We start from the raw sequence: 26572 nt of genomic DNA, 5'->3' as shown, positions 1-26572 counted from the left end.
TTTTAAGGCAGAATATAAATATAAACTTGTACATACTAATGGAAACTTTTTTTAACGCTAAAAAATGTACGGTACACACGTTGATAAGGGTTAATATTTAGTATGGATAATTTACGATTTACATTATCCGATAAGAGCTGCTCACACAGTGCATTAAGCGATAAAGAGACATGTGCAACTTTCTGAAAGATATAGATAGTTTTTATAAGGGGAAGGGGGGTAAAAGGACCATGTAAGTAAGCCTTTTGCCCATTTTCCGAAATATAGAAAAAGAGAACAATATGTTATAATATAGGCTATAATCACCTTGGTATTTACGCATATCGTATACGATACATTATTCAACGAACAAAAACCTCTCCTGCCCTAAACACACTACATATTCACAGACAATCCCTCCCTTACCCCTCCACACACACATACAAAATATCAATAACTAAAGCACAAAACACAAAAGTGCTGTAAGGCCAACAGATTTTTCACAGAAGTAGGAGGACTCTGTTATTACAAGTCCCTTATAGAGTAGAGTACCATAAAAAGAAATAAAAAATGAAAAGAAAAAAACAACATGGCTTGCTTATAGGAGGTATTCAGAACCTGCCTTTCGCAGATAAGCCGGGTCTTTTCAGGCGGCGAGTTATCGACATTTTGCTTCTTTTTATTATATTAAAAAAAAAAAAAGTTGCCAGGTTTTAGATAAAGCTTTTTTTCCACCGGTAGCTTCGTTGTTGCGATGTAGCACAAAATAACCTTCCTCTTTTCGTATTTTCTTTTTTTTTTTCGATAATGTGTAAAATAAAATTTATAAAAAATAGAAGAAAGAGAACACATAAGAATTGAGTGCAAAAGCTTTTCAGAGTATTTACCAGACTAGTACATAAAATGTCTACCGTCGAGCAAAGTTGTCTAGCACACAGGATAAACGTGTAGGAGTACTATATATATAGAGATGGTGTGGATTGATCAAATATTTATTTTTGGCTTCCTCTATATACAGGGTGATTCTAAAGTATTGTAGCAAAGCTAAAGAAGACGGATGATCAATAGAAGCGAGTGATTATGAAAAAATGGTGGAATGAGAATACGGGAGGTGAGAAAACTGCACGGTGGCTTAGTGGTAGAGCGTTCACCCATGGTGCGTGAGGTCCCTAGTTCGATCCCAGCTCGTGCCAAGAGGATTTTTGTGGTGGACAAGTACCATGTTTGTGGGTTTTCTAGGGGTTTCTCCCGTTTCTTTCCACTTTATACATTTCACTATTGCATTCATTTCTTATCATCACTTTTACCCTAGAATCGTGGAACGTAAAACCAAAATATTTCATTTCATTTCCAAAAGTACGATGATATGCGCCACAATCGTACTTGGCCTGGTTTCCAACCAGTGGCTCATCAGACCAAAGTTGAGAGTTACCATCAAATATCAAGGGTGTGCATTCAATAGAGTCTGGTATTTGTTAATTTCCATCAATATTTTCGCATCGCAACATGTTACACAATTTTAGGGCAAAACTGTGCAAATAATGAAAAGAAAGGAAGTTTAATGTCCCGTGATTTTGGTCTTTAGGTTAAGGGAGACGATGAGTAAAGCAGATGAATGACGATGGCAGAATTGGTGGAATGAGAAAGTGGAAGGTACTCCCGTTACCTTGAGAAAACCCACGGGCACGATGTTGTGCTCTACCAACTTACTTGGACAGAGATCAAACCAGGGACCCCATGTATCAGAGGTAAACGCTCCACCAGTCAGGCACCGTTCTCCCCCAAAATTGTACAGAGATAAAACTTTGAAAGATCAGTTATGGAGAATAGCGTCATATAACATAATTTATTGTATATAACAACTTTTGTAGAACTGACTGCCAACGAGCATCGCATAAATCTGTTTGTCTTTTAAGAATTCGAAGCGATTTCAAGAAGGGGATATCAAAATGACAAACGATCTTGAGTGTGCACTATTAACATTTTCCTACGACCCATACCTGATGTCTACTCTACAACTTTTCGTCTGTTGTGTTATAAAATCAATTGTCTATTCATATATCCTTACTATGTTGCTATGTCCTATCATGTCCTTTGGTTGTTTATATCACAATCCTTAAGAGTCTTCATCCTGGCGAAATTAAAATACCGCTAATTTTACAGTAATTATGTGATATCTTCAAATAGATAAAAGATAACCGAAATGTGAAACAAGAGCGCCCGAGACAATATTATTTTACAGAAGAAACCGTTATCACGACTCACTTATCTGCTTTCGATTTCGAGCCATTTTGAAAATCGGCATTTATTTTCGCGTTTCTAAACAGCTGAAAACGGAAAGCCACTAGGTGATTTGTGATAACGGTACCTCATGCAAAATAATATTGTCTAGGGCGCTCTTGTTCCATATTTCAATTATCTTTTATCTATTTGAAGATACCACATAATTACTGTAAAATTAGCGGTATTTTAATTTTGCCGGGATGAAAACTCTTAATATTTTCCTACGAACCATACCTGATGTCTACTCTACTACTTTTCGTCTTTTGTGTTTTCAAATCAATTGTCTATCCATATATCCTTACTATGTCCCTATGTCCTAGCATGTCCTTTGGTTGTTTATAACACAATTTTTAATGATGTAGTTTCAGGGGCGTACCCACGGGGGATCCATTGGGCCCCCACAAAACTTTATGACTCGACATATATTTGTACACTTTCTCAATAAAAAAAAAACTATACTTATTTAATAGGAATGTGATTGATATAGCATGAAAATTCGACCTTACACTTCATCTGCACTCTTTCTATATAAAAAACAATCTAGTGCAATCATTTGTTTCTGAAAATATCGGTGGAAGTATTTTACAATTACTTATCGACTTTTCGGGTGCAGAATAATACCCGTTCAATGCTACATAGACTTAGTGGCTTGTAGCAGGCCCGTAGCCAGCCCGAAAATTTAGGGGAGGGGCCGGTGAAAGTTAGGGGGGGGCGATCAAAAAATATTATAGTTCATCACCATATTATAGTTCTTTTGCAAGCCTACTGGGAAAATTTTAGAAGGGGGCCAGTAAAAATTTAGGGGGGTCCGGCCCCGTAGACCCCCCTGGATATGGGCCTGGCTTGTAGTATTGGACCCCCTCAAAGCTCGAACCCCTCCCAACAAAAAAAAAATGTGGGTGCGTACCTGTCTCTTTTCTATTTCATCTTGGACATGCTTTTGTATTACTAGACTTCTCAACTGTGCTATGCGTAAATATCGGAGGTCTTACAGAACGGCTGTGTCTGTCCGTAAACTATCGATATTATGAGAACATAAACGGTAAGAAATATCGAGAATCGATGTTTGGGAATTTGATTAGAATCGATGTTTGGGAAATTAACAATTTGCACGTTCCACGTTCATCAACATAGAACAATTACGGTAATAAGTAGCAACAAGCATTTTTAAAAATTAATTCAACTCTGAAGGAAAGATACAGTCTTCACCCGCATTCCTTTTAACACCAAAGCTGTGTAAAACGTGGACCTAGCAGATTAATGCGAAATCTGACCATATGTGTTCTTACTGGGAATCGAACTCGGGGCTCCCACATTGAGAAAAAAAATGAATGTTGCGTGCGTAAAACCGTATGTCACATTTGTAAATTCTGTAGTTTTTGTACTTAACGTACAGCAAATGTATAACTGAAAACGCATGTTTTATAATACTTTTCGTATAGGTGTTTCATCTACACGTACTTCCCGTACGCAACAATATAGACGGTAAGAATATCACATACAAATGAACGTATATAACATATAGCTGCTGAAGGTAACATACATGTAATATGAGGAATACTGTTAGATGTCAGACATACTGCAACAGCATGATGTAACATCTAAGGGCAGTGCCTATGTAGCATACGGATAACGTATGCTCTGTACTGATTTCTGTAGTAAACAAAGGCATTCTGTATATTTGTACAATAGACTGCTGTCTGGAGAACGGATGTTTCTCAGTGCACGCGAAAGGCGGGCACGTTAACCGTTTAGTCACGAAGGAGTTCTGAATTGGGATTCAAGATCAAATGATAAACACCATTACAAATTACTTCAATATTGAATGTGTAACTGTTCGTAAGTCATATATGAATTCCCGAATATGAACTAGATCGTAATGGAATTCTCAAGCTACTTTACTTAATTTTATGTAGTTCAATTATACAAATATGTGTAGACAGACTTGCATCTAGAAACTTTTGTCCGTAAAATGTCATTGGTTGGCACCATTGGGGATACTATTTTGGTATATATATAATGATTTATATCATAATTTATCTCAGTGCTGGGTTGGCGCAGTGGTAGAGTGTTCAGCTTGGGTGAGCGGGGTCTCTGGTTCGATCTCAACTCGCACCAAATGAACTTGGTGGTAGACAAACACTGTGTTAGTGGGTTTTCACGAAGTTTCCTTCCACTTTATTCATTCAGTTTCTCATCACCTCCATCTCCTTTAGCCTAGCCGGCATGAACGTTTGACGTAAAACTTAAAGATTTCATTTCATTTATTCCACAATTTATATCATCTCCCGGGAAAGTGAGGAACAGTTGATCAACTTCACCTAGAAGCAGGGACGTACGCAACGGGTGGGTCCTGGGGGTCCGGACTCCCCCCAAAATTTCGACTTTTGTGTAAATTTAGCCTAATTTTAGGGGCAATTTTAGAAATTTTAATATAAAATACCCTCATATTGAGTTTGGACCCCTCCCGAAATAAATTCCTACGTACACTGCTGCCTAGAAGATACGTCATTATTTATAAGAGTTTAGACCCTGAAACTTCGATGGTTGAATCATCTTTTCTCCTTAAAAAAATAAAAAATAAAAGGACTGTGACATCTTGATCATTACATTCACTCCAAGTTTCAAAATCCACTAACATACGTATATTAGAGTTCTTGGAGTGTTTATTTTATGTCTTCTGTGTCCTTCTAGGTAGCAATGTATGTATGCACATGTCTGCGCATCATTTTAACAAAAGAAAACATGAAAACATATTTTTTTTTGAAAGGCAAAATAAAAAAAAAAAATCAAAGAAAAAATAGTGAAGAACAACGGATCCATAGGTCATCTTCAGGTTTAGTGTTGCCTCTGGGAGATATTTAAACCCGGAAAACATCAGAAGCAAGAGGAAAAAAAATATATTCACAAGATGGAGAGCAAAACAAAATAAGAGATATGAAAAAAAAAGAATCAAGAGAACGAAAGAAACTACAAAGAATAGAGGGTAAAACGGAGGAAAGGGTGAAGCAAAGAAGAAGAAAAATGGCGGATCTAAAAACCAGAGGAAGAAAAAGTGGCAAGACTCATACCGGCTGTGCTTCTATTCCCAAGAGAGTAATTGTGTTCAGCTCAAATATTGCGGGTTGCCAGCCCCATAGGGGTACTCTACAAGCTTAGGGTCAAGAAATATATGGGTTTTCCGATTCCACACACCACTGAAGAAGTTTTTTTTTTTTTCTTTCTTTCTTTCTTATGAAGTACATCAGGTTGCGCATAAAATCGTTCGCCTGCATCACTTCGTTTACTTGTTTGTTTCTTTGTTTGCGATTCTTCTCTCTCTCTTTCTCTCTCTCTCTCTCTCTCTCTCTCTCTTTCCCTTTTTCACCCGTTGACTGTATTTATATGTGGTGTTTATTGCAAAAATGACTTTGTCGTACCAACATATACCGTATCGATAAACTGAGACAGAGCTTATAAAAATCCTGACTTTTTTTTTTCTTTCTTGAAGAAAGGATTTCCAATTGTGAGAGCTATCTTCCGTAAGAAAATTTGAATTGCGTGGGCAGAACAACGGGAATATGAGCTGATACAGTGCTCACCTGTAATATGTGGGTTCCCGATTTCGATTAAAAGTCCAAAACTCCATTAATAAAATAATAGTGCTTAAGAAAATGGCCCCTTAAGAGTATTCCTCACAGCAAAATTAAACTACCGCAAATTTTAGAGTTTCTCTGCAATATCTTCAAAACAAATAAAGAAAATAATAGAAAAACAAGCACTAAGTGCACTAGAAAATAAGAGTTTGCATGTGATACCTTTACCATATCTACTCACCTCACCTATCTGCTTTTGGTGTGCCGCTATTTACAGAATCCGTAAAAAATGTTAAATATATTGATAGCTGCAAACCGAAAGCAGATAGATGAGTTGTGGTAATGGTATCACATGCAAAATAATATTGTCTAGTGCACTTCGTCTTTGCTTTTCCAATATTTTTATTTGATTTGAAGACATTCCAGAAAAACTATGAAATTAGTGGTAGTTTAATTTTGCTGTGATGAAAACCCTAATACGAATCAATATTTACTGAGATGCTCATCAACCCTCCGCAAATGAAGGAGTAAGGTTTTCTCGTCCGATCTCGTAAATTTTATAGGTCTTGTCTCGTCGTGATTCTCGAAGAATTTTGAGAATCACTAGTTTCGTATCGAATCTTGAGAAAAATTTTCTCATCTCGTTTCGTTTTGTGAATTTATGTACAAAATAAATGTCCTGATTTGTTTTGTTAGCGGCTATGAACGGCTTAATTCAAAAATGTGCTGACAAAGATCGAAAGCATTCCTACATCTCAAAATTCCATTGTCTTCAATTAATTTGAGTTCTCAGTTTTGGTTATACTTCTTTTCCAATTGGGCAAGACAGAGGCTCAGTATGGACTGCTTACCTCTTGCATGAAGGGTAATTGGTTGGATTTCAGACCATGTGAGTTTTTAGTGGACAACGTTGTGTTTATTAGTTTTTAGAAGCTCTCCCGTGTTCTCCCACTTTTCATTCCATCAGTTCCTTCATAATTATTCACTTCCATCAACTGTCCATCTTGTTTAGTCTAAAGCGCATATTCGTGGAACATTAAATTAAAAAATTTTAATTGTCTTTCTTGCTATCTCGAATCATAATTATAATTATTGTCGCATTAGTATCGAAATAATACACTTACGCTGCATTTAGTATCAAAATAATAAACACGCTGCATTTACTATCAAAATAATAAACTTACGCTGCATTTAGTATCAAAATAATACATTTACGCTGCATTTAGTATCAAAATAATACACTTACGCTGCATTTAGTATCAAAATAATACACTTACGCTGCATTTAGTATCAAAATAATACACTTACGCTGCATTTAGTATCAAAATAATAAACTTACGCTGTATTTAGTAACAAAATAACAAACTTACGCTGCATTTAACTCCCCCTTCCCCCCAAAAAAGAGAAAAAAGGAAATCTTTCAGTTTTACACTCAACGACTAGCCTATGCCCTGTAAGTTAGAGAAAACTTAGACCTGTGACTCATGAAAACAGGGGCGTATCCAAGGGGAGAAGGTATACTGAGTCCGGATTCCCCCTCCCCCCCAAAAAAGCTTCGTAACTCGATTAACATGTGTACACTTTTTTTTTTTTTTTTTTTTTTTTTACATAACTTTGATTCTTTAACAGAGAAATGAATGTTGTAGCCTAAAGATTTGGTTTTACATCTTCCTTTCCTTATAAAACAATCTAATTCTATCAGATTTTCTGAGAATAAAGATGGCAGTAATTAACAATTACTTGTCGTCTTTTCGGGTGCAAAATAACACATGTTTAATACTACATAGACGTATTACACACCTTCTCCCAAAATAAACTTTGGACCCCCTCCCAACCAAAAATTTTGGGCGCGCGCTGAATAAAAGTGAATACTTATGAAATTATTGGTGGAATGAGAATGTAGAAGGGCGAGAGAATCTCCAGAATATCCACGGAAACCATGTTATATATATATATATATATATCATAAACTCACATAGCATAGTCCCTTCGCAACAGAGTGGGAATTCTGAGCCATAGTGTACCCTGTCAAAATAATTTATTCCTTTGCAACCCTTGAAAGTGTGGTTTCATGGGGGGGGGGGGAGATTACCTCCCTTTGCCAAATCCTTTTTTGCTGTACAGGCTCTAATAACCATCATAAATATAAATCTCTTAAAGATATCCGCTCACATGTGGTGAACAGAAGAAAAAAAAATCGAAAGCATACCACAACACAAAACTCCATTTTCACCCATTAATTTGGGGTCTCAACGTTTGCTCTACTTTCTCCAATTGAACATACCTACCTACCGTACAACTCAGCACACACACATACACACACCACGCACTCACTAACACATGTTCAAATTACAATTACGTACGTTCACAATAAATGATGCAGAGCGAAAGACTGTACATTCCCAAACAACTATAGCTGTGTACGAAGGCGTACTTTTTTTTTTTTACCTCATTACATTTACTCGTTTCGTGTTATTTTTTCCCAGTTTACTTTTCTTTTTCTCTTTTCCATGTTAAAAATTTGGACAACCACGAACGTCCACTGGGAACCGCATGGCCTCTGTGCGTATGTTGTACCGCTAATCTTATTAGTCAGTGGGTCTTCTTTTACATCTGACAAATTCATAGTGTTAGTAGCATTTTCACTTTGTCATATAATTGGACGCTGTTTTCCACTTCGTTTTACATCAGTCACTTTAGCCCCTTTTTCTCATTCCTCTTTTATAGCATTTTTAGACTCATATCCTTACAACTGTTCTAACCAACGTTTTTTTTCTCTTAGTCCAGAATTTACTCTTTATAATAATGAAAACTTATCACATGTAACTGTTTATACACATGTTAAAACAGTGACATTTTTGTTGCTCAAATTTGGGGGGGGGGCACGGTGGCTCAGTGGTAAAACGCTTACTTTCGCTGCTAAGAATTCCTGGTTCGATCCCCCGGCCAAGTAAGCTTGTGGTGGACAATATCTTGTTCGTAGGTTTTATCAGGGTACTCTTGTGTCCTCCTACTTTCTCATTCCACTAATCTTTCCATCATCATTCACTCGCTTTAATCATCTTCTCCCTTAGCCTAAAAGACATAATCGTGAGACGTTAAACTAAAAAAAATCATTTCATTTTGTAGCCCAAGTAGCTAAAGTACGTGTCTCTTGTTCACGTGATCCGGGATTCGATTCGCGGCAGGGATACAGGCCTCAGATACAACCCAAGTGACTGTTACAATTAAAGTTTAGACTCAAATAAACCCAATCCAATTCCACTTTAAATATTAGGTTGTAATGAACCACTTACCGCTTTATTAGAAAGAAGTACAGGGTGTTTCCAAGAAACGGGAAACTTTGAAGATTGTGTTAGCAACAGTGGGAGTTTGGTAACACTGAATTTTAAGTATGCCAGCCTGTCAACGACACTCTACCATTTAGTATCGTGAATGCTTGGAGTGTTGCACATTGTGCTTTCGCGATCAAATCGTTTTGCAAGAACAAATACAGTGTGGAGGGGAGACGTAGAGAATTCGGGGCACAAGACAATCCCTATGGAGCTACACGAGCGTTCATTGCATAACAACAAAGTTACTGTGTGGTGTGCTATGCCATGATACGGTGTGATGAACCCTTATTGTTTTGAGGACAAAAATAGTCATGCGACTACAGTCACATCGAATCGTTACGTCGCCATGCTTGAATTCTTTATTGTGCAACAAGTACAGAGATTTCCACACATGATTGACACACCCTGGTTTCAACACCCGATTCGTGGTTCATAAGATGCACAAATATCAATGGCTGCTGTATTCCAATTGTTTGGGGAACGTGTAATTTCGAAAAATGGTGACATTCAATGTCCTCCCAGATCTCCTGATTTGTAAGCTTATTATTTCTTTTTGTGTATTGAAAAATGACATTATTTTTACTATTAAATAATATAATTTTAAAAAAATGTTTTCATGAAACTATTTAATTTTCAAAATTTCCCGTTTTTTTGAATCACCCTGTATTTGTTGTTATTTTCAAGTGATTATTTTGTTTGTGAAAGTCTTGAATGTTATTTATTTTGGTTTTTTGCAAGTTATGCTTTACGTTACCGTTTAATCGTACCCGAATTTTCAGATAACTGAATAGTATAAGGCAACTGATTTCATAGTTCGATCCATTGGCACATGTAGATATCTGAAAAGAAGAAGATAATTAAAATATATAACAAATAAATGATACAGGGTAAATAATAATCAGAAACTAAGAACTAAAATTAAAATTTATATAAATTTCATCAAAATATGAATAATATATAACTACAAAAGAGTAATCAACTAATTGATTTATTGATTTTCCAAGTTACTACGATAAGAGAATAAATACATCTGACTTAAAATAGCTTAAAGTAAAATCAAACGCAAAATGTTGTTGGACGATTACGATATGGCAGTTACATATACCGTATTTACTCGCGTAATTTTCGCACTTTTTTAGACGAAAGAAGTTGTTTTGAAACAAGGATGCGTAAGTTATGCGGGGAATAAAATTAGCCACATCAGTGAACATCATCTAATTTTTTCCCCAGTCAAAATAACACGAAAATACCGGTACACATTTTCTTTTTGTAGCAATAATTGACAACAAACAACTAATTCTAAATTTGTAGAAAAATAACATTAAAAAATTGATTAAGAAGTCGTGTGGTTTCTTATCTTAGAACAATGGCTTTGCTGCATTGCCAATTGTTCATTAGCTACCGTAATTGATTCCTGGAAAAATGCTGTTTCACAAAAAGTTTCCGCGTGCCCAAATTACGCGAGAAAAATAAAATATACAGAAAATGCCCTTCCAAATTGGGATGCGAAAATTATGCGAGGGCAAAAATTACGCGCGTATTTACGGTAATATAATTCTAACTTGTTTCGGGGTCGTAGCGACCTCTTATTTTTTTTCTCTGTCCATACCCTATGTCTCACTGCATGAATTGAATATTGGTGTACCGAATAAATATTGTAAGCTGAATATAAAATCCGTGCTAAGGGCCAAAAATGGAAAAGTTCCATTTAATGTAAAACTTTGGCCTATGTGCCTAAAACTGCAAAGTGAAAAACTGGCTATCTATTATTCACTGTGGCAGTAGTTCAAATAATCTCCAGAAGAACGCGCGTGCCTATTATGTCCCATCAGTTATGAAGTAACATCTGAGCTGTTTACTCAATATTTTCGTAAATTGACTCATGCATTGCAGAACAGTCTTTTCCGCGTGTAGAAAAAATAGGTGGTAATGATGCAACTCACTTCTATTTTGTACCCAAGGTAAAAGAAAAAAGAAAGAAATGGCGTAATTACCAACACGTGCAGGTAATTACGTCAAGTCTAGGATACTACTAGAAACCTTTAAGAAATCTTCAACTGCTTATATCATCTGTATTATACGAACTCACGTATTACTACACAACATGGCTGAAGCAAAAATTAGAATAACCAAAGTGCAAGATGAAGATAAAAAGATAAAATGTAAAAACGATAATCTCCGAAGTTGAAATGAAGTTTCTAACTGAAAATGTTTAGTCCATAAAAAGATAAACAAACAGTGTCACTGTACTGTGACTTGAAAATACACCAATATTACATAGAACATCTGGGGAAAATAAATAAAAAAAAAAAAACATGTTTGTCTTCTGCTGTCAGTCTTGCACAAGCTCTGGCGTATTTCGCTACACCATGCTTGGTATTGATTTAATAGCCATGAAATCACAAATACTGAAATTGCATTTAGAAAACAAAGTGTTCCTAGACAGGCACGAAATAAGGCATACATTGCTGTAAACAATCGGAAATGTTCTATGGTACTAATAACGGATTTTTACCTCTATTGACATAATAACGTCCTTCCACGGAACCTTCTCGAAACAAATAGCACTGCATGGCTTGGCGGTTTCAGCACTATCTCCCGGAGTATTCGTGAAATCGGACTTGTCCAAGACCGTGACACAGATTGGAGGCACATTTTAGCGAATTTCGCTGGAAACGTTCCAGCGCTGAATACTTACCGTATTTAGCTGCATTGGTGTATATACCTGCAGTTACTTTATCATGTAAGTCTTCGTACCCAGCTGAAGTCCATTTTGGTAGCATATAGTGTATTCATTAATATACTGTACGTTGACAACTGCATCATCTCATCTGTAATTAAACAAATTATAAAATTAGTAAACAAATTGTGTGCTTTTTGCACAAAGCAAAATAATAATTATAAAATAAGATATATTATGCATTTTTTTAAAAAAAGTAAACGCTCTGTCTATCGAGTACAGTGTGCATTGTGTGCCAAGATGAACCCACCAAATTGTCACGGTTCTAATTACAGATGAACTGGTGCTCAATTCCTTGAAACATTACATACATTTCGTATATTTTTATTTGTAATATCGAGTTATCATATATTTTTAAACCAGAGGCAAGTCTGTGGTTTATTATAGCTCCTAACACCCCAATCTATAGTCACCGTCGACGGTTTATATCCGTAATAACGTACGAGCTATCATCAAATAAATACGGTGAATAATTGTATTAGAAGCAAAGTAATAAGTTTACATGGAATTTAACTTAATCTCCTTCAAAGTACTGTCCTTGGCTAGCAATGTACGACTGGAAGCATTTCTGGAAGGCATCTTTTCGAAGAGATTCAGCTGTTCTGTCGTGGCCCTTTCAATTTTCAGGAATGATGTCAAAACTTTTCTCATTAAGCACGGTTTTAATTTTTGGGAAGAACCAGTAGTCGCATGATGCTATATCTGGAGAGCACAGTGAATGTCGACAGACAGGAATATTTATTCGGCCATAACCTAGCGGATCGAAAGTGAAGTGGCACGGCGCGTTTTCGTGGTGAAGAAGAAAGCCATTTGCCCATTTAATGGACGGCAAAAATGCCTTTGATGGACCATACGAAATGTTTAGTTCTTGGAAAGCTCTCGAATAATCATTTGCCTATCTGAACAAATCATGTGTGCCACTTTTTGCACGTTTCCATCTGTTTTTGACGTCGAGGGACATCTCGATCGTTGCTCGTTTTCAACCGATTCCTTTAAACCGTTTTAAACGCTCATACCACTTATAAACAGCCTTCAATGCCACTGCTTCATTACCAAACACTGATTTTGATATTTTGTGAGTTTTTTGGTACTATTTTTGCAGCTTAGAACAAATCTTAATGTTGGCGCGCGGCAGACACTCTCTTAACACGTCCTCACTCTTCTGCCTCTGGAAGCCAACTAACATGTTACAACTCTACAACAAACTCTACAATGACTGTATTATAGGGAGCTAGCTTTAATGCGAGGCTGAGGAATTCAGAGTTGATTGGCAGGTTCGCCACCCCGTCGCCAAGAAACGGTCACTCGACGGTCCTGGGCAGGGTTGCCAGAGCGTTATCAAAAAGTTCAGCTAATACTCACTTAATTCAAAGAGTTTATGCACTTATGCAATCCCTATCGAAGATCCCTGTATACGTGGACACACGCAAATTAGGCTGTGATAACAAATGCTTCAGTTTTTTTCTCCCTCGCTTCTTCGTCGCACTGCACTATGGTCTTCCTTATTACTTCTCTACCTTCGCTGTGTATAGTTTGCCCTCTCTTACGCTGTGAAGCCATTGTCAAATGAATAATAAGCAACAAAACCGAGACCACAACAACACCCAACAAATAATCAACTAACTCTTCAGAATGACATTCATGTGACATTTTTATACGACTGGCAACGCTGACATATAGAAGGAGGAAAGAGAGTATTGCAAGAGTCAGACAGAAAAATTGTTGAAATTCTTCCCCCTTTACCTCAGCCCCCCTGGTAAACAAGCTAGCTCTCTATAATACTAAAGGTTTAGGCTACCGGGCTTACTGGTTGAAGTGGACACAACATCGATAGATGACACTGTTCAACTACATTCACTGTACACTGTTCAACTACATTCACTGTACACTGTTCAACTACATTCACTGTACTTTTTGATCATACTTTGTATAGAACCGTTAACGTCGTCGTGTCTCTGATGGGGCAAGAGGAAGTTCCTGCCTTAATATGAACCGTAGTAGTTGCGACCAGTGGTACTGAAAATGTATGTTAAAGTCCAATTAATCAATCAATTTTCAATTTATTGTAAATGTCTACCAGTACAGAGTGAATGTAGGCGATTTCAATTAGAATCTTAAAATTCTAAAGCTAATACAAGGTAGGAAATAATTATGTTAGTTGGCAACCTCAGAAGAATTACTTTGATGTGATGCTGAATAAAAGAGGTGTTCTTTCATTGGATTGCCTAACGGTTTCCAGGGTACTCTGTGAGCAACAAACGTTCAGACAGAACGCATCAGACAGAGAGAAGAAAAGAAGGGAAGAAAGAAATTGCAAAGAAACTTAGATAGAAGAGACACAGAAAAGAAAGGAAAAAGAAACAAATCTTGAAGAGAATGACCATTAGTTGAAAAGTATCAGAGTTTTTTTTTTCTCATATCCTTTAGAAAATGTCTTTCCTTCTGAGTAGTTACATTTTTTCCTCTTGTGTTCTTTTAGATCAGTCACAGTTTCTTTCTGTTTTGTTCATCCGCGTATCTTGACCTTTCTCTGCATTACACATTCTCCAGATAGATGTCTCTGTCTTCTTCCTTCCTCTTACATTTTTTCCCTCTAGAATTCGATTTTAAGAAAGCCTTCGATAAGTTTCCTTTCCTTTAGCACATTTTACGTAGTGAACACTGTTTCCTTATGTTGACGAAAAAATAGAATTATGTCCTTCAATTACCACATTTATGTCAATAGATTTCACGCTTAACACTAAAGTTTGAAGAAGTGTAATTCATATAAATGTAATTGAAGAATTTTAAAGAAAATCTTCGCTATTTTATTTATGTTCAAAATGTAATTGGGATTATAACAGAGATTATGTATTAGATTAGGTTGGAAAACGAAAAGTAATATATTTATATCGATCTTGAATGAAAATATGAAACTCATCTCTTATTCATTTGTATTATTTCTTCTTAGTGTTATATAAAGTTATTTTGCAACTATGATTTTAGTAGGAAAAGTTTGGTTAAGTCTTTGATTCACTTGATTTAATTGTTAATATTGATTTTGCCTTCATCGTGTACTATGCATTACTATATATGCATTTATGATAGGGTAAACTTCAGCGCAAATCGCCTTTAGAAGGGCTGACAATAAAATAGAGCAAGACCTACCATACACTACCTTCTACCTATACTTTCTATCTACTAGGTCATGTGGTACCTTCTATCAGTTCGTTATTAGAACATTTTTTTTCTTAAATAATTCACTAAACCAGTTCCTTTCTTTCTTTTAACTATTCCCTGTCCACAACTTTTGCTAACATCTGCTTATTGGACTATCGTCCCATTCGCTTAATTTTCTCCATCCCTATACAGACCAACATTTCGAATGCTACCTGCTTTACTCTGTTCCGTCGAGTATAATTACTTCACACGAAGCAATTGATTATATTTATCATCATGCATTTGTACACTTAATTTCTCCTGCCAGGGCATAAGAGGCAAGACAACAGAGCTTTATTTAAAAAAAAAATCATTTAGTTTGATGCGCCGGTATAGTAAATGGATTTGGAGTTAATTTATTAGTAGTGATTAATAGAAGTTCCAGCAGACACATCTGTGAAACCACTTCGTACTCAGAATATATAATCAGTTTTAAGGAGGCAGACTAACTATTTATAAATATTTTTCAAAAGCCAACAATTTTTCTTTTGCCTGTTTTTCGTAAGTAAAAAGAGATAATGAAAGGTAACTTACCACAATAATAGATAATGTTATTCCACACCCGAAAATGCGAATCGGAAGAATGATCAGTGTTGCCATCCATAGAAATTACAGTGTGACCAAAATTTGAATTACCCAAAAATCTAGATTAAGGCAGCGACTAGAAAAATCAACTCAACGGCAATTGATCACTTATAATGTTATCTATGTTCCTTGTTAACGACTTTTTAAATATTTGTATTTATTTTGTAGTAACATATACATTATTACAAAATAAATAAGTTATTATAAAATAAATACAAATATTATTTAAAAAGTAGTTAACAAGGAACACAGATAACGTTATAAGTGATCAATTGCCGTTGAGTTGATTTTTCTAGTCGCTGCCTTAACCTAGATTTTTGGGTAATTCAAATTTTGGTCACACTCTAATTTCTATGGATGGCAACACTGATTATCCTTCCGATTCGTATTTTCGAGTGTAGAATAGCATTATCTATTTTTATCGTAAGTTACCTTTCATTATCTCTTTTCACTTACGAAAAACAGGCAAAAGAAAAATTGTTAGCTTTTGAAAAATATTTAGTAGTCTGCCCCCTTAAAGGAAAATGGTGTTATTAAAAAGAATTTCAAGTTTGATGTAGTTCTTTGTCGTATTAAACCAGCTTTACTTTCTCTTCACTGAAGCGAGATTATCCAATATAAGACTCGAGTGCACCGAAAACTTAATGAAGTATTTCACTCACTATATGTGGAAGGTAAGCTGAAGCAGGTTCAATGATGGCATAGCTGTATTTTTTGATCTTTAACTTGGACCAACACAAATGAATGTGAATAGGAACAACTATATTTATTGCGACATTTAGAGTTACTAGTTCCTGCCATTTCTACATCTTCATGGGAATATATATATATATATATATATATATATATATATATATATATATATATATATATTAGTTTAACGTCCCATGGGCCATTACTCCAGTGTTTAGGCTAAAGTAAACGGATGATTGATGGAAAGAAATGAATGGGAAATTAATTTTTTTTGCTCTTCTATCGACAATCGAACATGGGACTACTGCATCAAGCGCATTCGCGCTATCCGCTAGACCAGTTCGGAGTGCTATGATGAATATACCGTGAGCATTTCCATCTTCCAATATCAAAATTGCACTGTTCACTCGGCTCAAAGTATTGTGTACATGCTTTCAGAAAAATTTAGGCAGCATTGGGGTATGGCAGGTTAGTGCTAGAGTCTGATCCTCTGATGTGATAAGTCCGTGGCTCGTTCTGTGGTCAAGTGAATCCGTGGGAACAGCACCATGACTGTTGTTTTTCTCTAAATTCACTCTTCTGCCTCACATTTTAATTCCAACAAATTATTTTGGAACTAATCGTGGGACTTTTTTTTTTTTTAAAAAAAAAAAAGAATCTAGGCACCTTGTTTATTGTTGAAAGACATTTAAAATAGGACTTTACCAATAACTTTAAAGTAGGAACGGAAATAGGAATTGAACTGCGAAGTTAGTTCTTTAGGATAATCCTAACTAACTGAGTGTTTGTCCTGTTGTAAAACACTTTTAACGCTTTAAGAGCATGTGTTCGACTTCATGGCTAGGAACTTTTGAATAGATATTAATTACACAGTACTTCACGAGTATGTATCCTTAGAAAAGCGTAGTTAACGAATGCAAAGACGTCACTGCTGAACCAGTTGACCAAGCTGACTGTCTGGGACACTGCTTTAGGATCATGAGCAAAGGCTCACGCCATCCTACCTTTGACTTAATCTCACGCTCACGCCATCAATCAAATATGATGCTTATACAACTTCACATTCACATCACCAGTTTGATTTTAAACTTCAGTCCAACTGTACTTATATGATCATTAAAACATCAAACTCACTCTACATCACGCTCATAACAACATTTCCATACCGGTATCACTCTTTCTCAAACTTACGACCATAACATCATTTCTACACGAAGCTCACTATGTTTCTAACATCATTGTTAACATCACTCTTGCACTGTTTATCTCAGTCTCGTAACATCAATTCGATATCATACTCACTCAATCTTATGCTTATAACATCATTTCCATATAATTCTTACTTAACCTTATAATCATAACATCATTTCCACATCACACTTTCTCAACATTACGCTAGTAACATCATTTCCACATTAAGCTTTCTCAACCTTACGCTAATAACAACATTTCCACATTTAGCTTTCTCAACCATACGCTAGTAACATCATTTCCACATTAAGCTTTCTCAACCTTACGCTAGTAACATCATTTCCACATTAAGCTTTTTCAACCTCACGCTAGTAACATCATTTCCACATTAAGCTTTCTCAACCTTACGCTAGTAACATAATTTCTGCATCACGCTGACTATACCTTACCCTGATAACATAATTTTCATATCATTCTTACTGAACCTTACGTTCATAACATCACTTCCACATCACACCTACTCTACCTTACTTTCATAACATCATTTCCACATCACACTCACTCAACATTAGTATCATAATATCATGTTGATATTATGATATCAAACTCATATTCAGACTCACACTCTCCGCATCAGCCCGACATAATGTTTTCTCAGTCTAACGTTCACGTTATCAGTTTGAACTCTCGCTTACTCAACCTTACTCTCACTTTTTTAAGTTGACGTGGAGAGGGGTGGGATTTTCATAATCATGAGTGTCGACCGCATGAATTCGAGCACTTTTAGTCATAAAACGTAATGAGTTTTCTCTCAGAGCTCTGAGCTATTGAAGTCATCTCCTTTAGAAGAAGCATAAGAGCAAATGAAAACTGTCTGTAACTAAATTACAGCATACGCCTATAAGTACATGACGCTTTACTGTTGAAGATCATTCCTCTTTCCCATTAGGTGGCAAATTGCCCAATAAGATCGAGATGAGTGATAAATGTTGCAAGAAAGCTTTTCAATCAGAAAGGACGTCTTGTGAGCCAGGTGACGCTAATTTTCTTATAGAAAACTTTATCAGACTCCGGTCTCATCTATCTTCATCTTTTCCCCTATGAATCTTCTCTCTTTGAATTTTTCTTTTTTCTCTCTAGTCTAGCTTCTTCTTTTTGTCTGTTACTGAAAGTCCAACGAAATAATGCTGACCTCAAGAGGAAAGTTCTGTCGACGCCAAGAAAACTTTCCAACAGCGCGATATCTGTAGATATCAGGTACCTATGTCCGTACGACCATGGGTTACCGACCATAGGAGTCTCTTGTTGAATCAATTAAGGAATTGCTCTTCACGAAACCGCTGTTAGATCAAGTTTCAGAAATCAAGTGGATTGAACGAACGGATTGGTTTTACGGATAGTTTAGAAACTTAAGTACAGAAATGTTGTTAGGAAAAGAGAGAAGAAGAATTCACTGGCAAATTTATAAGAGAGAAAGAAATGAGAACGATAAGGGAATAGAGACAAGGATCTATTAAAAACAAAGAACAGAAAAGAAAAAGAAAGAGCAAACTTTGAGGAAAAAATTGTTTGATTATTCGGGAAGTATTAAACCTCATTCGAAGTAATTATATTCTTTTATAACCGTAAAATAAATGTGAAACAAAACTCAAAAGTGCCAGGTAGTAAAATGCACCCACACTTGGACAAATTTGTAATTGAGCTTTTTATGCTGAATCCAAAGAAACTATTTGTAAATGTGTTCGTCCGTGCCTGTACGATCAAAATGGCCTCAAAATTTGACTTCTGTGAAGTACCGTTCGAGCGAAATTACCTCAAATTAGTACCATTTATATCGATAGTAAGAATACCTACACTTAGATAAATTTTCAGTTGCACTTTTTATACTGATTTGAGGACATTGAATCAGAATAAACTATTTTAAAAGTTATCCGTTCATGAGGTTACGAGCAAAATGACTTCAAAGTTAGAGTCTTTAAAGTACATTTGTGTCTATAATAAAGCTACCCACACTTGAATAAATTTCTAATTGCGCTTTTTAATACTGACTTGAGGACACTGAATCCAAAGAAACTATATTTAAATTTATTCGTCTATGGATTCAGGAGCAAAATGGCCTCAAAGTTTGAGTTTGTGAAGAACCATTTATGTCTATTTTCTATAGTGAAACTACTCACACTTGAATAAATTTGTAATTGAGCTTTTGAAACTAACTTGAGGACGCTGAATCAAAAGAAACTATTTTTAAATGTATTCGTTCGTGGTTTCACGAGCAAAATGGCCTCAAAGGTTGAGTTTGTGAAGTACGTTTATGTCTATAGTGAAAACACTCACACTTGGAAAAATTTGCAATTGAGCTTTTTAAACTAATTTGAGGAACGCTGAATCCAAACAAAAACTATTTTTAAATTTATTTGTGCGTGGCGTCATGAGAAAAATGGCCTCAAAGCCATTTGAGTCTGTAAACTACCGTTTATGTTTGTGAAGTACTGTTTATGTCTATAGTAAAAGTACTCACATTTGGATAAGTTTCTAATTAAGCTTTTTAAACTAATTTGAGGATGCTAAATAAAAAAAAAACACTATTTTTTAAGTTTATTCGTCCGTGGCTGCACGAGGAAAATGGCCTGAAAATTTGAGTCTGTAAAGCACAGTTTACGTCTATACTAAAAGTACCCACACTTGGATAAATTTTTAATTGAGATATTTAAAATAATTTAATGCTATTTTAAAATTTATTCGTCCATGGCCTCATGAGCGAAATGGACCCAAAGTTAGAGTCTTTGAAGTACTATTTATGTCTATACTAAAAGTACTCACACTTGGATAAGTTTCTAACTGAAAAAATGAAATCTTTAAGTTTTACGTCCCACGGTTATGCCGGTTAGGCTAAAGGAGGCGGTGATTATGAGAGATGAGTGAAATGGTGGAATGAAGAAAGTGGGAGGAAACGGGAGAACCCCGAGAAAACCCACGAGCACGGTGTTTGTCCACCACAAAGTCCACACGGCGCGAGCCGGGATCGATCCAGGGACCCCGAGCACCGGAGGTGAACGCTCTACCACTGAGCCACCGCGCCCCCAAGTTTCTAACTGCGAATTTTTTATACTGATTTGAGGACACTGAATCCAAAGAAACTATATTTAAATTTATTCGTCTATGGCTTCACGAGCAAAATGGCCTCAAAGTTAGTCTCTGTAAAGTATCGCTTATGTCAATAGTAAAAGTGCTCACGTTTGGATACCTTTCTAATTGCACTTTTTGAAATAATTTGAAGATGTTGAATCCAAAGAAACTATTTTTAAACTTATCCGTCTATGGCATCACAAGAAAAATGACCTCAAAGTTGGAGTCTTTGAAGTACTATTTATATCTATAGTAGAAGTACCGATATTTGGATAAATATCTAATTGCTCTTTTTTATATATACTGATTTGAGGACACTGAATCTGAAGAAAGTATTTTTAAACTTATTCGTCCATGACGTTACGAGAAAAATGTCCTCAAAAGTCTTTAAATTACCGCTTATGCCAATAGTAAAAGTGTAAACACCTAGATTTGTTTGTAATTGCACATTTTATATTAAGTTTTTATACTGTTATTAAGAATGGTAAGTTTTATATAATTGAGTAATAATACTATAATGCTTTCAGGATTAATAAACATTATCCTTTTTGAAGTGACTTTTTTATTGTGGAAGATAAGTTTTTGATATTTAGTAGTATTGCCCCCGAAATTCGAACGCCCAACATGTATTTCCTGTGTATTTATTGCATAAGTTTCTTGCGCATTCATGCGCTTTCTCGTTCTGTTCGTTGTTGGAAGCTGAGTTGAACATCTTGTGATTTTTGTTGCTAATTTTGTTTGTATACCTGTTTTCTGTTGTTTTCTTGTGTTCGCCATGATCATATAAAGTTAATAGCATTCCAGTATTGGTATTATTTGTTATTAAACAGAGGGTTGATTAATTCGTGTGCCAATTTCATTTGTTCACTGTGCAAAAGTGGTATGAGGTAAAGCCGTGCAATTTGGTGTAACGTTAGACGAAGGACATAAGATTTGTTTCGTCATAGAAGCATGTCACTTGTACTAAAGATTGAAGAGATATAGGGTCAAAGGTCAAATTTTGATTTTTCCTTATGGGATTGCAATGGTAAATTCTGAAAGAGCCTGAAAAAACGTAAATCGAAGTGATAACAAAGAAGAAGCTGTATGATATGATTCTATGTCGCAAGCCTACCAAATATGCGTCAATCAAGTATCATGGTCAGAGGTCACTGTCAGATCAAGGTCACAGGTCACCTTGAGAACCCATTTGAATACTCTGAAAACAACGCAATATCCGTACCTCATCATGTCAAATGGGTTCTCAAGGTGGCCTGTGACCTTGATCTGACAGTGACCTCTGACCATGATACTTGATTGACGCATATTTGGTCGGCTTGCGACATAGAATCGTATCATACAGCTTCTTCTTTGTTATCACTTCGATTTACGTTTTTTCAGGCTCTTTCAGAATTTACCATTGCAATCCCATAAGGAAAAATCGAAATTTGACCTTTGACCCTATATCTATTCAATCTTTAGTACAAGTGACATGCTTCTATGACGAAACAAAACTTATGTACTTCGTCTAAAGTTACACCAAATTGCACGGCTTTACCTCATACCACTTTTGCACAGTGAACAAATGAAATTGACACACAAATTAATCAACCCTCTGTATAACCATAAAATACTGTTAAAATTATTCGAGTTCAATCCAGAAACAAAACAAACCAGTGCCTATTATTTAAAGGGAAAAAACTTGTCTTGGAACTGGAATAATTGGAACGATTTAAAACTCGAACACGGTTCTCAAATGTATTAAGTTCGTATTTCAAGGTACCACTACATTTCCTTTTTGTTTTTCTATCGGGGAAAATGTTTTCTCCCACGCTTTGAAATACAGTATATCTATTTTGTGTTTCGTTAATTTTTCCTTCTTAAATAAAAATATAAAACAATAAATATCTCGTTTCCCTCTCTATAGGTCCTTATAGAGTCGAAGCCCAAAATTTCGGTTTCTGGAGACGCTACGATAGACAGGCTATATTGTGAACTTAGTAAATCGATGACTTCAATTGCGAATCTAAAGTCTGTTTTTCCGATGTCAAATCACACTCGATTTCTTAACTAGATTTATTGTTATACCATTGACCCATATTGTGCTCGTAGTTGCAAGTAAATGCAATTATTTATTTTGTTTTGTCTTCTTATTTTTTTTTTCAGAAATGGAAAGAATTCAAAATGGCGGCCGACCTCCTGGGAAAGAAGATAAGAAATTTGCAGATATCACGAAAGAAAAGCCAATTAAAGTAACAGTGCGTGTGTTAGTGCCAGTCAAGGAACATCCTAAGGTAAGTTTTTAAGTACTTTAATATCTTCATCCTCCCCGATAGAGTACCCAATCGAAAGATTGTACATACGCAGCAAACAATGATGGTGTTCATACAATTCAATTTTGATATAGGCCAGTGCTTCCAGCATCATTACCACTTTAGCGAGATATTTGAACACCAAGGATATGGTATAATAATAATAATAATAATAATAATAATAATAATAATAATAATAATAATAATAATAATAATAATAATACCGAGGATTTGATGTTACGGTTAACACAAGCCGTGTATTAGCGGTTTGGCACAGAGCCGGTGTTGAAGAACTAGTGTGAACCTCGGCAATGTTAACAGATTCTGTAACAGGCAATGTTACAATTTCTTGTTAACAGGTTGTGATCAGAAATATGACACTGTTCGTGCTGTCTTTCAGCAATCAAGCAAATGTGTCCCTCGTCCTGAGATATGTGAAATCATAAGGACACAGCGAGGATTATTTTGAAATCTACTAATCCTAGTTTCGCCACGCATGTTCTTAACAAAGCTACTTATAAAATTTTGGGGGCAAAATTAAAGATTTCTTCTTGACAATCGAGTATATGCAGAACTCCTCCTCGAAAATGGGAATATTAAGTTAGTAACGACCTAAGTCATTTAATGTATGGTCCCACTTTCAATAGACTTGTATGAATCACGTTATCATTGATCCAAACTGTGTCTACAGTGTAAAAACTCGTTGTGTTATTTCAACGACATGGCTATGTGTTAACACGATTGTATTAAAATATAACAGAAACAAGTGGTTAGAACAACTCACTCTCCGTTTGGAGTTGTGTGTCAAATGCCGATAGTTGAAATGACACACAGCCTGTGTGTTAAATTAACACAAGTGTAGAATCTTCGGTGTCGTTTTCTGCGTGATATGTTGGGTATCTAATTGTTAAGGCTTATGAATTGAAGCTACAGACAAACACGGTAGAAAGAAATACTTAAACAAATCCAGGTTATACGCAAAATTTCAAAATGCAAACCGCGCCATGTGTTTTCAATTGTTTTACATAATGTTTCTGAAGAAACCCTAACAGCACAAGATGTGCTAGGCATGTGCCATTTAGGTGTTCTAAATTCATCTCCCACATTTGATGCATTTATTGCTTCTTTTTCAAAGCGATTGTGTACTAGAAGCAACAAACGCATCAACTTTATTAGATGGCAACTGGCGCCGATCATTTGAAAGTGAATATGGATGAACTATAAAATAATGTAAATAGACAATCGTCATTATGTTATAAAATTAGGTCTACATGGCGAGCAGATTTTACCTTATTCCGAACGGTTATCGTCAAATATACGCGGCTTAAAGGAGCACTCTGATTAGCCAAATTCAAAAGACCTCAATAATTTATCCCTCTACTAGCGACGTTTTCTTCATCGCCTCCGTGGCCAAGTTGGAAGAACACGCGGCTAGTAATTGAAATGTGGGTGGTTCGTGCCCCCCCCCCCCCACCGTTGCAGTTCATTTTTTTTTACTTGTTTAAAGTGTTTTGTTAGACTCAGCATAATGTAAACAAATTACGCATATAGGCGATTTGGGGGAGTAATTTTATGGGGGAGTAATTTTATGATTCATTAACGCTTACGGCACGGCTCAACACCGGTTGTGTGTTAAAGACGTAACACACCCCCTTGTGTTGAACGCCAACACTGTGAGGTGTGTTGAACTAACACCGCATAGTGGTAGTCACGCTGGAACCACTGCACTGTGTTAAAATTGAGTTGAATTAACACAACCATTTTTTACTGGGTACAATTCTCTAAATTGCACAAAGTCAATTTATTTCTGCAGACAGCGAGTTACTTCTTAGGATACAGACATTAAAAAGTAAAATAAATATAGTAGCAAATAGCTGAAACCAATCAAATTTATTTTTTTAAAAAAAGTAGTTTCGTATTATTTTTCTTATTTAAAAAAAATATCCTACTGAGCACAGATGTTTTCAATTTGGAGTTTACGGCATGTAATCTCCCAGTTATGGCTAGATTAAAACTTCATCCAACCTTAGACTGATATATGGTTTACTATTATATATGCTATTTTTCATCCCCTCCCTGTGCTATTCTTTTTTTTTTTTTTTTTAAAAAAAAACTCGATGGTGATTCGTTTCTTTGACTTCTTCAAGCAGCTCTCTAGGATCTCATTTAGGAAAACCCAGTAACTCGTTTCAGCTGAGATTGAAATCTTGTTGCTCAGAAGAGTCTACACCTGGTTCCCTCCCCAAATAATAAAGAGAAAGCAGTTACTGTTTCTAGTCAAAAGATCTTCTAAATAGAAACCATTTCCTTTTCTTTCTCTTCTCATTTTTAAAAAAGAAATCTTTCTGGTATAAAACTGAAAGAGATACTGGCTAGGATGCATAGCAATAGTTCGAATTAATATACATTTTTCTCAATTCGGTATTATTTCGTATTTTTTTGGGAAGCATCTTAGTAAACTACTTTACTGTTATTATTTCCACCAGATGTTCCTTGAGCTATAGGGATAGCATATACACACTTTTGAGACGGGAGAGAACCATACTCAATTCCTCGTTGGAGCTGATATGGTTTGGATCTTACGGGTAAAGCTGCAGGTTCACATCTTGTACAGCCACGATGATGAAACGAGTCGTTAAATTCCAAACCAACCGACTATTACCGGAGATGGAATGGGTCAAGTGGGTCATGAGTGGATCGTGGGTTAACAGGACGTGACCCGCTGCGACCCACCACTCACTATAACTCGCTCTGACCCACCGACCCACTCTGACCCCACCGACCCACTCTGCTCAGTGCATTGTAGAGAGCATCTTCTGAACACTAGTGAATTTGTCTACGTTTTATTTTCAAGGCCTCCATTTTTCTTTTTTTTTCATTTGTTTCTATTTACTTGCCTTAGATGAGTATATTTAACTATAAGTGAAAAAAAAAAAAACTTCAGGTACTTTTGAATATTAATACTATTGTAATAATAGCAATAGAAATTACTACTTGGCTTTCGAAACACAGCCAGTGCGCTTCTAGAGGAGCTGACTACTGGAAAAGATATATAAATCATTACCAAGTATATAAAAATTGAATTAACTATGTGTAAGTGATCATCACGGTCAAATGGCAAAGCCAATTGAAATGATTTTTGGTATATAGTTAGGCCCCAATTCCAAATGGGATGTTATCGTATCACTTTCATTATATTTTATACTCTGAAAGGGGAGTGGGGATCCAAATTGTTGCGAAAAATCGAGTATCTCAAGAGCTGTTCAACTTAGGGAACTGAAATTCAGTACTATATTCACTCTTTATTTAAAATAAACAGAGCGTGTCCTAGCATTCTTTAAAAATCTCTTTTGTGAGAGGGTGCACTTTCTATATATGGGAAATTGGTAGTGGGTTAATATGTAAAAATAATCGAAAACGATTGATATGAATGTCGAACCCATAGTTTTCGGGTTCGCTGAGATACATAGTAACAATCCCGAAGTCGTTCAAATGCACGTTTATCTCCATCGGCATGAGCGGAAGAGGGAGATAGAAAAAAAATTCATGTCACTATTGACCGAGATTAGTGTCTAA

General features: G+C 35.8%; 1 protein-coding gene across 1 annotated transcript in view; it reads left to right on the top strand.

Annotated features, from left to right (window-relative positions):
• LOC145671505 (KH domain-containing, RNA-binding, signal transduction-associated protein 2-like) overlaps positions 1 to 26572 on the top strand; it is a gene marked incomplete in the record, with an annotated part of 536966 nt that overhangs the window by 452687 nt on the left and 57707 nt on the right. The window contains 1 exon segment of the mRNA XM_081740697.1: positions 22851 to 22978. Coding sequence (XP_081596823.1) covers positions 22851 to 22978 — 128 coding nt within the window.

Source organism: Thermobia domestica, chromosome 2 (assembly GCF_964235325.1).
Source record: "Thermobia domestica chromosome 2, izTheDome1.hap1.1, whole genome shotgun sequence".
NCBI classification, from domain to species: domain Eukaryota; kingdom Metazoa; phylum Arthropoda; class Insecta; order Zygentoma; family Lepismatidae; genus Thermobia; species Thermobia domestica.
The sequence above is the reverse complement of the archived record's forward strand: the minus strand, read 5'-3'. Positions and strand labels throughout refer to the sequence as shown.